Below are 13,233 nucleotides of genomic sequence, written 5' to 3'. Positions count from 1 at the left end.
CAACACCTATGTGAGAATGCTATTCATTGACTACAGCTCAGCGTTCAACACCATAGTGCCCTTAAAGCTCATCACTAAGCTAAGGACCCTGGGACTAAATACCACCCTCTGTAACTGGAACCGAGACTTCCTGACGGGCCGCCCCTAGGTGGTAAGGGTAGGTAACAACACATCCGCCTACGCTGATCCTCAACACGAGGGCCCCTCAGGGGTGCGTGCTCAGTCCCCTCCTGTACTCCCTGTTCACTCATGAATGCACGGTCAGGCACGACTCCAACACTATCATTTAAGTTTGCTAATGACACAACCGTGGTAGGCAACGATGAGACAGCCTATAGGGAGGAGGTCAGAGACTTGACCGTGTGGTGCAAGGACAACAACCTCTCCCTCAACGTGATCAAGACTAAGGAGATGAATGTGGACTACAGGAAAAGGAAGACCGAGCACGCCCCCATTCTCATCGACGGGGCTGTAATGGAGCAGGTTGAGAGCTTCAAGTTCCTTGTCGTCCACATCATCATCAACAAACTAACATGGTCCAAACACACCAAGACAGTCGTGAAGAAGGCACGACAAAACCTATTCCCCCTCAGGAGACTGAACAGATTTGGCACGGGTCAGTATATCACATTGGGGCCAAGCTTCCTGCCATCCAGGACCTCTATACCAGGCAGTGTCAGAGGAAGGCCCTAAAAATTGTTTAAGACTCCAGTCACCCTAGTCATAGACTGTTCTCTCTGCTACCGCACGGCAAGTGGTACCGGAGCGCCAAATCTAGGTCCAATAGGCTTCTAAACAGCTTCTTACCCCAAGCCATAAGACTCCTGAACAGCTAATCAAATTGCTACCCAGACTATTTGCACCCCCCTCTACGCTGCTGCTACTCTGTTATTATCTATGCATAGCCACCTTAATAACCCTACCTGCATGTACATAATTACCTCGACACCGGTGCCCCCGCATATTGACTCTGTACAAGGCACCACCTGTATATAGCCCTGCTATTGTTATTTACTGCTGCTCTTTAATAGCCCTGCTTTAATAGCCCTGCTATTGTTATTTACTGCTGCTCTTTAATTATTAAATGTTTTTGCAATTATTAAAATTAGTAAATAACAATAGCAGGGCTATATACAGGGGGTGCCTTGTACAGAGGCAATATGCGGGGGCACCGGTGTCGAGGTAATTATGTACATGCAGGTTTTTCTCTTTTTTGTGGTATTTTCTTAACTGCATTGTTGGTTAATCACTTGTAAGTAAGCATTTCACTGTAAGGTCTACACCTGCTGTATTCAGTGCATGTGACAAATACACAATGATATCAAATTTTGTCTTCATGTTCAAAGATATTCAACCTGGACTGTGTGTACTTAAGCAATGCTTTTAATGAAAGTACAATCATCCGAAAACATTACATATTTAAACCCCTGTTGGTAGTCTAAACTCTTATTTTCTTGGGTAGTCAACTATTTTCTTTTACAGTCACACCAAAAAAAACACATTTGTAACACAGAAATCAATGGTTAGAATAATTTGTGTCTTCAAACCTAGAACAACTGAAAGCCCAGAGCCTAATATTTGGAGAGTTTCAACGTTCATGAGTTCAGTTGATGGAACTCTGTCAATATAAGGCTCTGCATAAACCCGTGTTTCTTTTGTGACCCTGCAGGTGCGATGTTCTCCTTCTCTGCGTCTGTGGAGACCACATGTATTATGTTTGCAGCGGTGATGTTTAATGGCTTGTTCCCTCTGACCCTGCCCACCTTCCCTGGCATGCCCTTCATCGTCATGGCAGGCTTCACACTCATCATCTTCATCTTGATGCAGTAAGTCACCTGCCTGTTGTCATTATATAACTTATTGATAACCATTTAACAAAAAAATATTACAATGAAATACCATGGTTTTGCAATCAGAATTATTCTGACACACACAGCAGACTTTTTCAGTTGTCAGAAAGTCTCTCTTTGACACGCGATGATTCATGTCTTGGCATGGACGTGGAGTATATGAGAAGAATAAAGATGGATAAGGAGTCATATGTATAGATGCAGGATCTTCATTTTATCACCCTGTTGCAGGAGAACTTTCCTGCAATGCAGGAAATGTAGAACTTATAGTGCATTTGAGGTTTAAAAAGGCTTTAGAAGTTTGTAATTTCCACTTCAGAAATTTTACTTGATTTTCACTTACGAAAAATGTATCAACCCATGCAAAACTGCACATTAATTATAATCCACGTAATAATTCACATTTCCTATTGTTGCAGGTTTAAATTGGCTCAAATTTTAAGATCCTACATGTGTACTGAAAGTATTCAGACCCCTTGACCTTTTCCACATTTTGTTACGTTACAGCCTTATTCTAAAATGTATTCAATCTTTTTTTTCCTTTTCAATCTACACAGAATACCCCATAATGACAAAGCAAAAACAGGTTTAGACATTTTTGCTAATTTATAAAAAAATAAAAACAAATCACATTTTACATAAGTACTCAGACCCTTTACTCAGTACTTTGTTGAAGCACCTTTGGCAGCGATTACAGCATCGAGTCTTCTTGGGTATGACGCTAAAAGTTTGGCACACCTGTATTTGGGGAGTTTCTCACATTTTTCTTTGCAGATCCTCTCAAGCTCTGTCAGGTTGTATGGGGAGCGTTGCTGCCCAGCTATTTTCAGGTCTCTCCAGAGAGGTTAGATCGGGTTCAAGTCCGGGTTCTGGCTGGGCCACTCAAGGACATTCAGAGACTTGTCCCGAAGCTACTCCTGCGTTGTCTTGGCTATGTGCTTGGAGTCGTTCTGCTGGAAGTCTAACCTTCACTCCACTCTGAGGTCCTGGGCCCTCTGGAGCAGGTTTTGATCAAGGATCTCTCTGTACTATGCTCCATTCATCTTTGCCTCGATCCTGACTAGTCTCCCATTAACTGCCGGTGAAAAACATCCCCACAGCATGATGCTGTCACCAGCATGCTTCACCGTAGGGATGGTGCCAGGTTTCCTCCAGACGTGGCACTTGGAATTCAGGCCAAAGAGTTCAATTTTGGTTTCATCAGACCAGAGAATCTTGTTTCTCGTGGTCAGTGTCAAGTGTCTGTGTGCAGCGGGTAGGACGGAGTAAGGTGCAGGACACAGAACTGAGCAAAAACGTACTTTACTCGAAAATATCACAAACTAATTCCATACAGGGAGAGCAATCCAGCTCTACACAAAAGAGCAACCACTTAACAAAGAACAAACACGCACAAAACCATGTGGGAACCAGAGGGTTAAATAGGGAATAAATTATAACGTAATGGAAACCAGGTGTGTACAATCAAGACAAAACGCATACAAAAAGAAACGTAGATCGGTGGTGGCTAGAAAGCCGGTGACGTCGACCGCCGAACGCGCCCGAACAAGGAGAGGCACCAACTTCGGCGGAAGTCGTGACACAGAGTCCTTTAGGTGCCTTTTGGCAAACTCGAAGCAGGCTGGTTGTCCTTCCATTTTGGCCAGCTCTAGCAAGAGTCTTTGCGGTTCCAAAGTTCTTCCATTTAAAAATGTTGGAGGCCCCTGTGTTTCTAGGGGACTCTCAATGCTGCAGAAATGTTTTGGTAACCTTCCCGTGATCTGTGCCTTGACACAATCCTGTCTCGGTGCTCTACGGACAATTCCTTCAACCTCATGGCTTGGTTTTTGCACTGACATGCACTATCAACTGTAGGACCGTATATAGACAGGTGTGTGTGTCTTTTCCAAATCATGTCTAATCAATTGAATTTACCACAGGTGGACTCAAATCAAGTTGTAGAAGCATCTCAAGGATGATCAATGGAAACACCTGCACCTGAGCTCAGTTTTGAGACTCATAGCAAAGGGCCTGAATACTTATGTAAAGATGTTATTTTGTGTGTATATATATATATATATATTAAAAAAAAGTTATATATACATTTGCCAAAATGTCTAAAAACCTGTTTTCGCTTTGTCATTATGGGGTTTGTTTGTATATTTTAGAAAAACATATATATATTTAATCAATTTTAGAATAAGGCTGTATAGTAACAAAATGTGGAACAAGTCAAGGGGTCTAAATACTTTCCGAAGGCACTGTACGTAGTAAAAAATGCAGGTTTGCTGCATTCACTTTGGTTGAAGGGGACATAAAGGCAATTAACATTTCAAAATGTTAATTGTTCAAGGGTTTCTCAAAATTGTATGATTATTACTCCAAATGAAAGTATTTTCAAAAGGGCAATAAGGAATTAAGATTACATTTACTAACATAACATGCCGCTAACCGATAGTTTTGTGGTCAATTTGGTCTTTTAACTTTTTATCAGACACTTAAGTAATCTTCACTTGAATAGGCTTTGATTACTTCAGTAATTCATTTCCTAGAATGTGTATGTGATTTGAATTTACAATGGGGAAAGTAATCATAGTACAATAAGGTATAATTGTAGTGAGGAGGAATCATCGCTACTGGATGAATGTAATTTAATTTCCTGGGTGTGGGTTGCTTGCTGATAGTTATTAGGTTCCTATTCATGGGGAGTGAACCGTTTAGTCTGAAGCTGAGATGGGTATCCACTTTTAAATAGATTTTATTGATTTTGTAATGTAATTTATTAATTCTATTCACTTACTTTTTTGAGCTGTCGCTTGAATGTTGAATACAGTACAGGACCTTCGGTCTTCATGCCTGTACCTTTCCATTCTATGCATTGACATGAAGTAAATGGGTATAAATGAAAGCCTGTAGAAACAGCTAAACAGACTATCTGCCACAATACCAGGGATCATGGTGGTCCAACATGTATCACTATTTTGCCCTACCATGTTGTTCAACATCAGCAATAGGTTTTGCTTTAGTGTAGCAACACAGTACAGAAACGTAATGTAATATAATTTAATGGTGTTAACCCAACGTTAAACTCATGTAAGGGAATGTATGAAACATACAGTAGTATATCAATTACATTTAACATTTGAGTCATTTAGCGGGCTCTCCTATCCAGAGCGACTTACGGGAGCAATGGCCTTGCTCAAGTGCACCTCGACAGATGTTTCACCTAGTCATCTCATGGATTTGAACCAGCTGTACCTCAACGCATTCTGTAGGCTACAATAAGTAAATTCCAACAGTGACGCACAGGGCTACCATTAAACACTAACCTCATTTGCTCTGGTCAAAAGATGTGCACTATAGGAATAGTAGGGTGCCATTTGGGATGCGTCCTATGACTGAGTGGCTGGAGCCCTGAACAGACACTACCAACTCCATTACCATCCTTTCAATTCATTGTGACGGTCCACATTTGATGTTCTTGCCACTATAATTAAGCCATTGTCTTTGGTAATGGCTTAATTAAGTAATGTAGGGGTCCCTGTAATAAAAGCACCATGTGGTCTGGTGGTTAGTGCTTATATTTGTCCTATTTCACACATGTAAAAGTGTGTATTAAAACGCATGTGTGATTTTGGAAATGCGTTTTTGCATATCCCATCTCCCCCTAAGAGACACCCTCAGAGAGTGGGGTCACGGCCAGTGTCAGCCATTATCCACGCCAACCCTAGAGAAATTAGGGTTAAGTGCCTTGCTCAAGGAATTCGAACTAGCAACCTTTCGGTTACTGGCCTAACACTCTAACCGGTAGGGTACCTGCCCCCCATTTTGCATGTGTGTGTGCACGCGTGCATGGATAGTGTAGTGAGGAGGGAAGCGGTTACATTATCGTCCCCAGGCTGTAATTACATGGGTCTGGGGCTGCTGCCTTGGGGCCACGGTGGCCACCCCCTCCCAGCCATGCTGCTGGTACTAACACACACACACACACACACACATTCAGTCATACATACAGTTGAAGTCGGAAGTCCATGAGCAAGGCCACATTTAAACTCAGTTTTTCACAATTCCTGACATTTTAAAGCTTTTTCAGTTCTGCCCACATATTTTCTATAGGATTGAGGTCAGGGCTTTGTGATGGCCACTCCAATACCTTGACTTTGTTGTCCTTAAGCCATTTTGCCACAACTTTGGAAGTATGCTTGGGGTCATTGTCTATTTGGAAGACCCATTTGTGACCAAGCTTTAACTTCCTGACTGATGTCTTGAGATGTTGCTTCAATATATCCACAGAATTTTCTGTCCTCATGATGCCATCTACTTTGTGAAGTGCACCAGTTCCTCCTGCAGCAAAGCACCCCCACAACGTGATGCTGCCACCCCCATGCTTCACGATTGGGATGGTGTTCTTCGGCTTGCAAGCCTCCCCCTTTTTCCTCCAAACATAACGATGGTCATTATGGCCAAACAGTTCTATTTTTGTTTCATCAGACCAAAGGACATTTCTCCAAAAAGTACGATCTTTGTCCCCATGTGCAGTTTGAAACCGTAGTCTGTTTTTTAATAGCGGTTTTGGAGAAGTGGCTTCTTCCTTGCTGAGCGGCCTTTCAGGTTATGTCGATATAGGACTCGTTTTACTGTGGATATAGATACTTTTGTACCTGTTTCCTCCAGCATCTTCACAAGGTCCTTTGCTGTTGTTCTGGGATTGATTTGCACTAGTTGCACCAAAGCACGTTCATCTCTAGGAGACAGAATGCATCTCCTTCCTGAGCAGTATGATGGCTGCCTGGTCCCATGGTGTTTATACTTGCGTACTATTGTTTTTACAGATTAACATGTTACCTTCAGACGTTTGGAAATTGCTCCCAAGGATGAACCAGACTTGTGGAGGTCTACAATTTTTTTTCTGAGGTCTTGGCTGATTTCTTTTGATGTCAAGCAAAGAGGCACTGAGTTTGAAGGTAGGCCTTGAAATACATCCACAGGTACACCTCCAATTGACTCAAATGATGTCAATTAGCCTATCAGAAGCTTCTAAAGCCATGACATAATTTTCTGGAATTTTCCAAGCTGTTTAAAGGCACAGTCAACTTAGTGTATTTAAACTTCTGACCCACTGGAATTGTGATACAATGCATTATAAGTGAAATAATCTGTCTGTAAGCAATTGTTGGAAAAGTTACTTGTCATGCACAAAGTAGATGTCCTAACCGACTTGCTAAAACTATAGTTTGTTTAACAAGAAATTTGTGGAGTGGTTGAAAAACTAGTTTTAATGACTCCAACCTAAGTGTATGTAAACTTCCGACTTCAACTGTATATATACACACACCAGAGCCAGGCAATTAAGCAATGAAACAATACTGTGGTCACACATTGTCAGAGCACTAAGCAGGGCATATTACCTGTGCTTACTGAAATGATAGGTGTGAATGAATTCGCCCACATCGAAGATGGAGGTGATTAGTGAACAAATCACAGATGTAAGGTGCTGTGCTGTGGAATTCTCTTTTGTAATTTGATGTTGGCTGTGTTGGAATTCTAGAAGTAGAAGTAATGACAGGTTATGGATGATCAGCGTTTTTCCTAAGCGCTGACCAAATCGAATCATAGTATTTGTCACATGCGCAGAATACAGCAAGTGTAGACTTACCGTGAAATGCTTACTTACAAGCCCTTAACCAACAGTGCAGTTCAATAAGAGTTAAGAAAATGTTTACCAAGTTGACTAAAATAAAAAGTAATAATAAAAAGTAACACAATAAAAATACCAGTAATCGGCAAAACGGCCGTTAACAGATTAATTGTCAGCCGGATACTTTTTCCACTTCATAAATTAACTAGGCTTCTTTTTATTTAAAAGATTCAATTCTCTAGTCAGAAAAGTCCATATAGCCTTCTCCCCCTAGAGCAGTGGTTCTAACCTGGGTTCGATCGAACCCCAAGGGTTCGGTGAGTCAGTCTCAGGGGTTCGGCGGAGGTCAAGACACACACCCGACTCATATGATTCGTGATGACACGCCCCGCTTGGCCATCATTGGCTGCAGGTGATCACGCAACATCGCTTGGCCTATCTGTGCTGCAGGGAATTTGGCGCGCTCAGTAGTCGAATTGTGACTGTCGTGATGGTACGTCGTGTTTTTTCTTTCTTAATATTTTAATCCCTTCATACTAACTATGTCGAGCAAAAAAAGAAAGTGGTCGGACGAATATGTACAATATGGATTCACATGTATAACGGAACGTGATGAGAGTCAGCGTCCTAACTGCATGATTTGCAATGCCAAGTTGAGCAATTCTAGTCTAGCACCGGCAAAACTAAGAGAACACTTCCTTAAGCTGCATGGAGATGGACAATACAAGAACACAACGCTCGCTGAATTCAAGGTGAAGAGAGCCAGATTCGATGAAAAGGCTACTCTGCCTGTTCTCGGCTTTGTACCCATCAACAAACCGATCCTCACAGCATCGTACGAAGTTGCTTACCTGATCGCAAAGCAGGGCAAACCACACACCATTGGTGAAACACTCATAAAACCAGCTGTGTTGAAGATGGCGAATATCATGCTGGGAAAAGCGGCTGAAGTTAAGTTATCCCAAATTCCTCTTTCAAATGACACCATTAGCGACAGAATAGAGGACATGAGCAAAGACATCTTGGCTCAAGTAGTTGCAGATCTGATTTCAAGCCCGGCAAAATTCAGCCTTCAACTCGACGAGACCACAGGCAACAGCAGAAGTCACACTGATTTGCAGTAAATATTCATTATTATGTTTTTGTTTTTGTGTGAAAATCATGTTTTAATGGTTTTGTTCTTTGAACACTGATGTTGATGCACGGTTCATTTTGTGCACCAGTAAAATATATACCTATGTTTTGAATTTTATTTTTCCAATTAAGGAGGGTTCGGTGAATGCGCATATGAAACTGGTGGGGGTCAGTACCTCCAACAAGGTTAAGAACCACCGCCCTAGAGTGAATGAAATGATGCATCTTCTAGTGATCTATTGACAGGGCTTATACAAATGGAGCGATGACAAACCAGCAGTGTTTCTCTGTCAATCTGCTGCCTGTCCCGCCTCTCGGTACCTGTTATTTTTGTGCACTGTGGTTGGCTGCAGTCAAATGTATTTTCAGAGAGAAGAGAAAGCATGATGCTTCTTCGTCTCCTGTGAGTGAATTTATACGTCCCATGTAATGTAAGTGGTAACGATGAGTTGAAATCCACTTAATTCTTGTTTTGTGGCACATTCATTTATGGAGTTGGTCCTCATAGGCTATTTACTGTGTTTACTGTGCTTTGATTGTGTTGACTAGTTTATAAAAGGTGACGAACTGAATAAAGTCAAACTCCTATATCCATTTGCTATTAATAAATCATACAATGTAGTTATATGTCCATGGTATCGCGTCGGGACAAGTAAACTAAAGATCTTGTGTGTATTTTCTTAGGATTCAAGCCCATGTCGAGATTTTCCAGTGACCACTAAAGTGACGTCAGTGTAGCCTAGTGATGGGTTGTTTGCGAACTAACAGCTCTTTTTGAATGTCTCTTTTAGGTGAATGTCAGGAACCGAATTGCATAGGTGACAGGGCCGTTAGTTTGGCTCCCTAATTTGCATAATGGTAGGCTATTACTGTTTTTCGGTGATTATCTGCAGATAAATTATGAAAACATTTGATGAAGATGTTGAATCCTCACTGAAGGAACAGTAGGTAGTGGAGAGAGAGCCTCATTCTGGTCCAAAATATGATAAAAAAAAACAAACATTGACGGTTATAAAAGCTAATGATAATTATATGGTATTATAGAAATTGATATAGGCCTACTGATTTGAATGAAGTGCTGACAATGGAGTAGTCAACTGTTGCTTTCTGTGTAGCAAAGCCCATGTTTAACACCTGCTTCATTCTTCAAATCATACATGTAGGTCTATTCATGAAAGCATGACTTTATATAAAAGTGTGGGTGCACACTATGGTGGGAGTCTGGGGGTCCTCCCCCTGAACATTTTAGCATTTTTAAAACCAGTTTCCTGCAATTTTATATTGCTTTGTAAACACGGAATGCATGTTTACTTCATAGAATACAGCCTTATTTCTTAGGTTTTTGTCTCAATAAATGTAATTAAAAGACTAGACTCGTTTTTTTGGCAATTCCCACCCACAGTAATTGATTGACGGGTCTGAAACCATATCAACTCTGTGACTGACAAACATCCTGCCCCCTCCCCTGACAATCCCAATCACAGTGATTGATTGACAGGTCAAACTGATTGACAGGCCAAAGAAAGAGTTTACCCAAATAAAAAAATGACACATTGGTTTGCTTACCCTTAGTGTCCACAGCCACAGAGCCAATAAAATACAGAATTTGAAAAACAAACATCATTGAGGCAATTCATAACTTGCAATAAAATGGTAAATATGACTTTAATATCAGTAGAAGACAGGTTTAATGTTAAAAAGGGTTATCTTACTTAGAAAATAGTCCTGATCATACAGTATAGGCTTAGGCAATATCCAAAACAACTAACAACACACTGAATTCATGCATTTTCAGTCATTTAAATGTTTGTCTTTCTACACAATAGCACAATTCATTTTACCAAACTGGGAGATTAAGTTGTTCAAGTATTCAATAATTTTGCTGTGTATTTCGGATGGAATCATGGCATTATAATGTATCAGAGGCCACCAAAATAGAGCTGTATACTGTGTGCAGTGTGCATGCATGGGTGGGTGACTAGCTGGAGACCACATTTTGAGAGACGTGCTGACAAAAGCAGGTTGTAATTTTCTTTGGATTTGCAATACAAATACAGAAATGTTCTTTGTTGAAATCAACATTTTTCATAATCAAAATATTGAATCCCATGGAGAGAGGTTAATTTCTAACAAGACACAATACACCTTTCATAGACAATGCATACAATGAAGCAGCTTGTACTGTAGTATTCTTCCAAGATTTTGTGTTAGAGTGAAAGAGAGAAAGAAACAGTGAGCGAGGGAGGGAGCAAAATAAAGAGTGCACATGTCTTCCTAGTTTTGACCCCTTGGAATACTGATGAGAAAGAGGAGGATGATGAAAGGGAATCAGTGAAGACGATGACAAATTCTGTGGAGAAGAATGAGAGACCATACAGTCTGTCTGGTATTGGGTGCACGTAACAACATGCACTGATATGAGAGAGAGACAGACAGAGGGAGAGACAGGCCAGAGCTGATTTAATCCAACCATCAAAGACCAATGTCTTCTATTGACTCTGTGAATGTATTTTCGGTTTTAGATGGAACCAAATTAGATATTGTAATTCTGAACCAGCTTTTTGAGACCTGTTTTTGTGTCTACCGTGATCAGACGAGGTTGGTATTGTTGGGAAAGTAAAACAGGTTTTTAGCCATTTTTGGAAATGTATTTTTTTTTTAATTATATATATAATATATTCAGGACGAACATATATATATATATATTTTAATCAGCTGGCTAATGGTTACTTTTGATCATGACCCCATGTTTCTCATAATTGAGTTAACTCCGTGTGTGGGCTCTAGGCTGCTAGCATATATACCTAAAGTAGATCGGGCAACGAGAGATGAACTACGAGCTAGGGAATCGAAAACTGCATTTCTCTGCCTGTACATGATACACTTTCGATAGATGTTTGGACAGATTGTTTGTGTTTCCGCCCTTAAGAACAAAAATCTTGTTGCACTTGTGGCAACGAGCATCGTCAGCATCGACTCTGAAGTGTAACCACACTTTTGAACGTTTAGTTCTCTCCGCCATCGTCACCAGTTAAGGTGTGTGTGTGTGTGTGTGTGTGTGTCACACAGGCTCTGCACGAGAGAAATCTCTCTTCTGGATTGGGAATAGCGAAAATGCTTCATAGATGAATGTCTTCATCTTATTGTAAATTAGAAACGGTTGGTGAGATATAATGTGCAAGATAACGTTTATGTAACAATAATAAATAGGAAAGGTATTTTCTTAATTTCTCCAGTACCGAAAGCAGAACCGATCACGTCAGAGCTTATCGTTACTACAGTCTTTCAAAATTTTGCCCCGGGGCCCGTTTAATACCTGTGACTATTAAAACCTTCCCTAACCAGAAACGGTGGATTGATGTTAGCATTCGCGCAAAGTTGAAAGCACGTACCACCGCATTCAATCATGGCAAGGCGACTGGAAATATGACTAAATTCAAACAGTGTAGTTATTCCCTCCGTAAGGCAATCAAACAAGCAAAGTGTCAGTATAGAGACAAAGTGGAGTCGCAATTCAACGGCTCAAACAGGACACTATTGTGGCAGGGTCTACAGACAATCACGGATTACAGAAAAGCAGCCCCGTCGCAGACATCGACGTCTTGCTTCCAGACACATTAAACAACGCTTTGAGGACTATACATTGCCACCGAGGTGGCCCGCTACTGAAGACTGTGGGCTCTCCTTCCCTGTGGCCGTGTTAACCCTCGCAAGGCTGTCGGCCCGGACGGCGTCCCTAGCCACGTCCTCAGAGCAAGCGCAGACCAGCTGGCTGGTGTGTTTACGGACATATTCAATCAATCCCTATGCCAATCTGCTGTCCCCACATGCTTCATTATGGCCACCATTGTTCCTGTTCCCAAGAAAGCTAAGGTAACGGAACTAAAAAACTATCGCCCCGTAGCACTCACTTCTGTTATCATGAAGTGCTTTGAGAGACTAGTCAAGGATCATATCACCTCCACCCTACCTGTCACCCTAGACCCACTTCAATTTGCTTACCGCCCCAATAGGTCCACAGACGATGCAATCGCCATCACACTGCACACTGCCAAATCCCATCTGGACAAGAGGAATACCTAATGTAAGAATGCTGTTCATTGACTACAGCTCAGCATTCAACACCATAGTATCCTCCAAACGCATCATTAAGCTTGAGACCCTGGGTCCTGTGCAACTGGGTCCTGGACTACCTGATGGGCCGCCCCCAGGTGGTGAAGGTATGAAATAACATCTCCACCGAGCTGATACTCAACACTGGGGCCCCACAAGGGTGTGTTCTCAGCCCCCTCCTGTCCTCCTTGTTCACCCACGACTGCATGGCCATGCACGCCTCCAACTCAAACATCAAGTTTGCAGACGACACAACAGTGGTAGGCATTATTACCAACAATGGCGAGACAGCCTACAGGGAGGAGGTGAGGGCCCTCGAAGTGTGGTGTCAGGAAAATAACCTCTCACTGAATGTCAGCAAACCAAAAGAGATGATTGTGGACTTCAGGAAACCGCAAAGGGAGCACCCCTCTATCCACATCGACGGGACAGCAGCAGTGGAGGAGGTGGAAAGTTTTAAGTTCCTCGGTATACATGTCACCGACAAACTGAAATCGTCCACGGTCACAGACAGTGTAG

General features: G+C 41.8%; 1 protein-coding gene across 3 annotated transcripts in view; it reads left to right on the top strand.

Moving 5' to 3' along the window:
• zgc:174356 (proton-coupled folate transporter) overlaps positions 1–13,233 on the top strand; it is a 50,830-nt gene that overhangs the window by 14,691 nt on the left and 22,906 nt on the right. For all 3 annotated transcript variants that reach the window (XM_029729834.1, XM_029729833.1, XM_029729832.1), the window contains one exon: positions 1,670–1,826. In XM_029729834.1, the coding sequence (XP_029585694.1) occupies positions 1,670–1,826 (157 nt within the window). The remainder of the gene's footprint in view (positions 1–1,669; positions 1,827–13,233) is intronic.

The sequence above is a fragment of the Salmo trutta genome, chromosome 33, assembly GCF_901001165.1.
Source record: "Salmo trutta chromosome 33, fSalTru1.1, whole genome shotgun sequence".
NCBI lineage: Eukaryota > Metazoa > Chordata > Actinopteri > Salmoniformes > Salmonidae > Salmo > Salmo trutta.
Note: the sequence above shows the minus strand (reverse complement) of the source record. Positions and strands in the feature narration are given on the sequence as shown.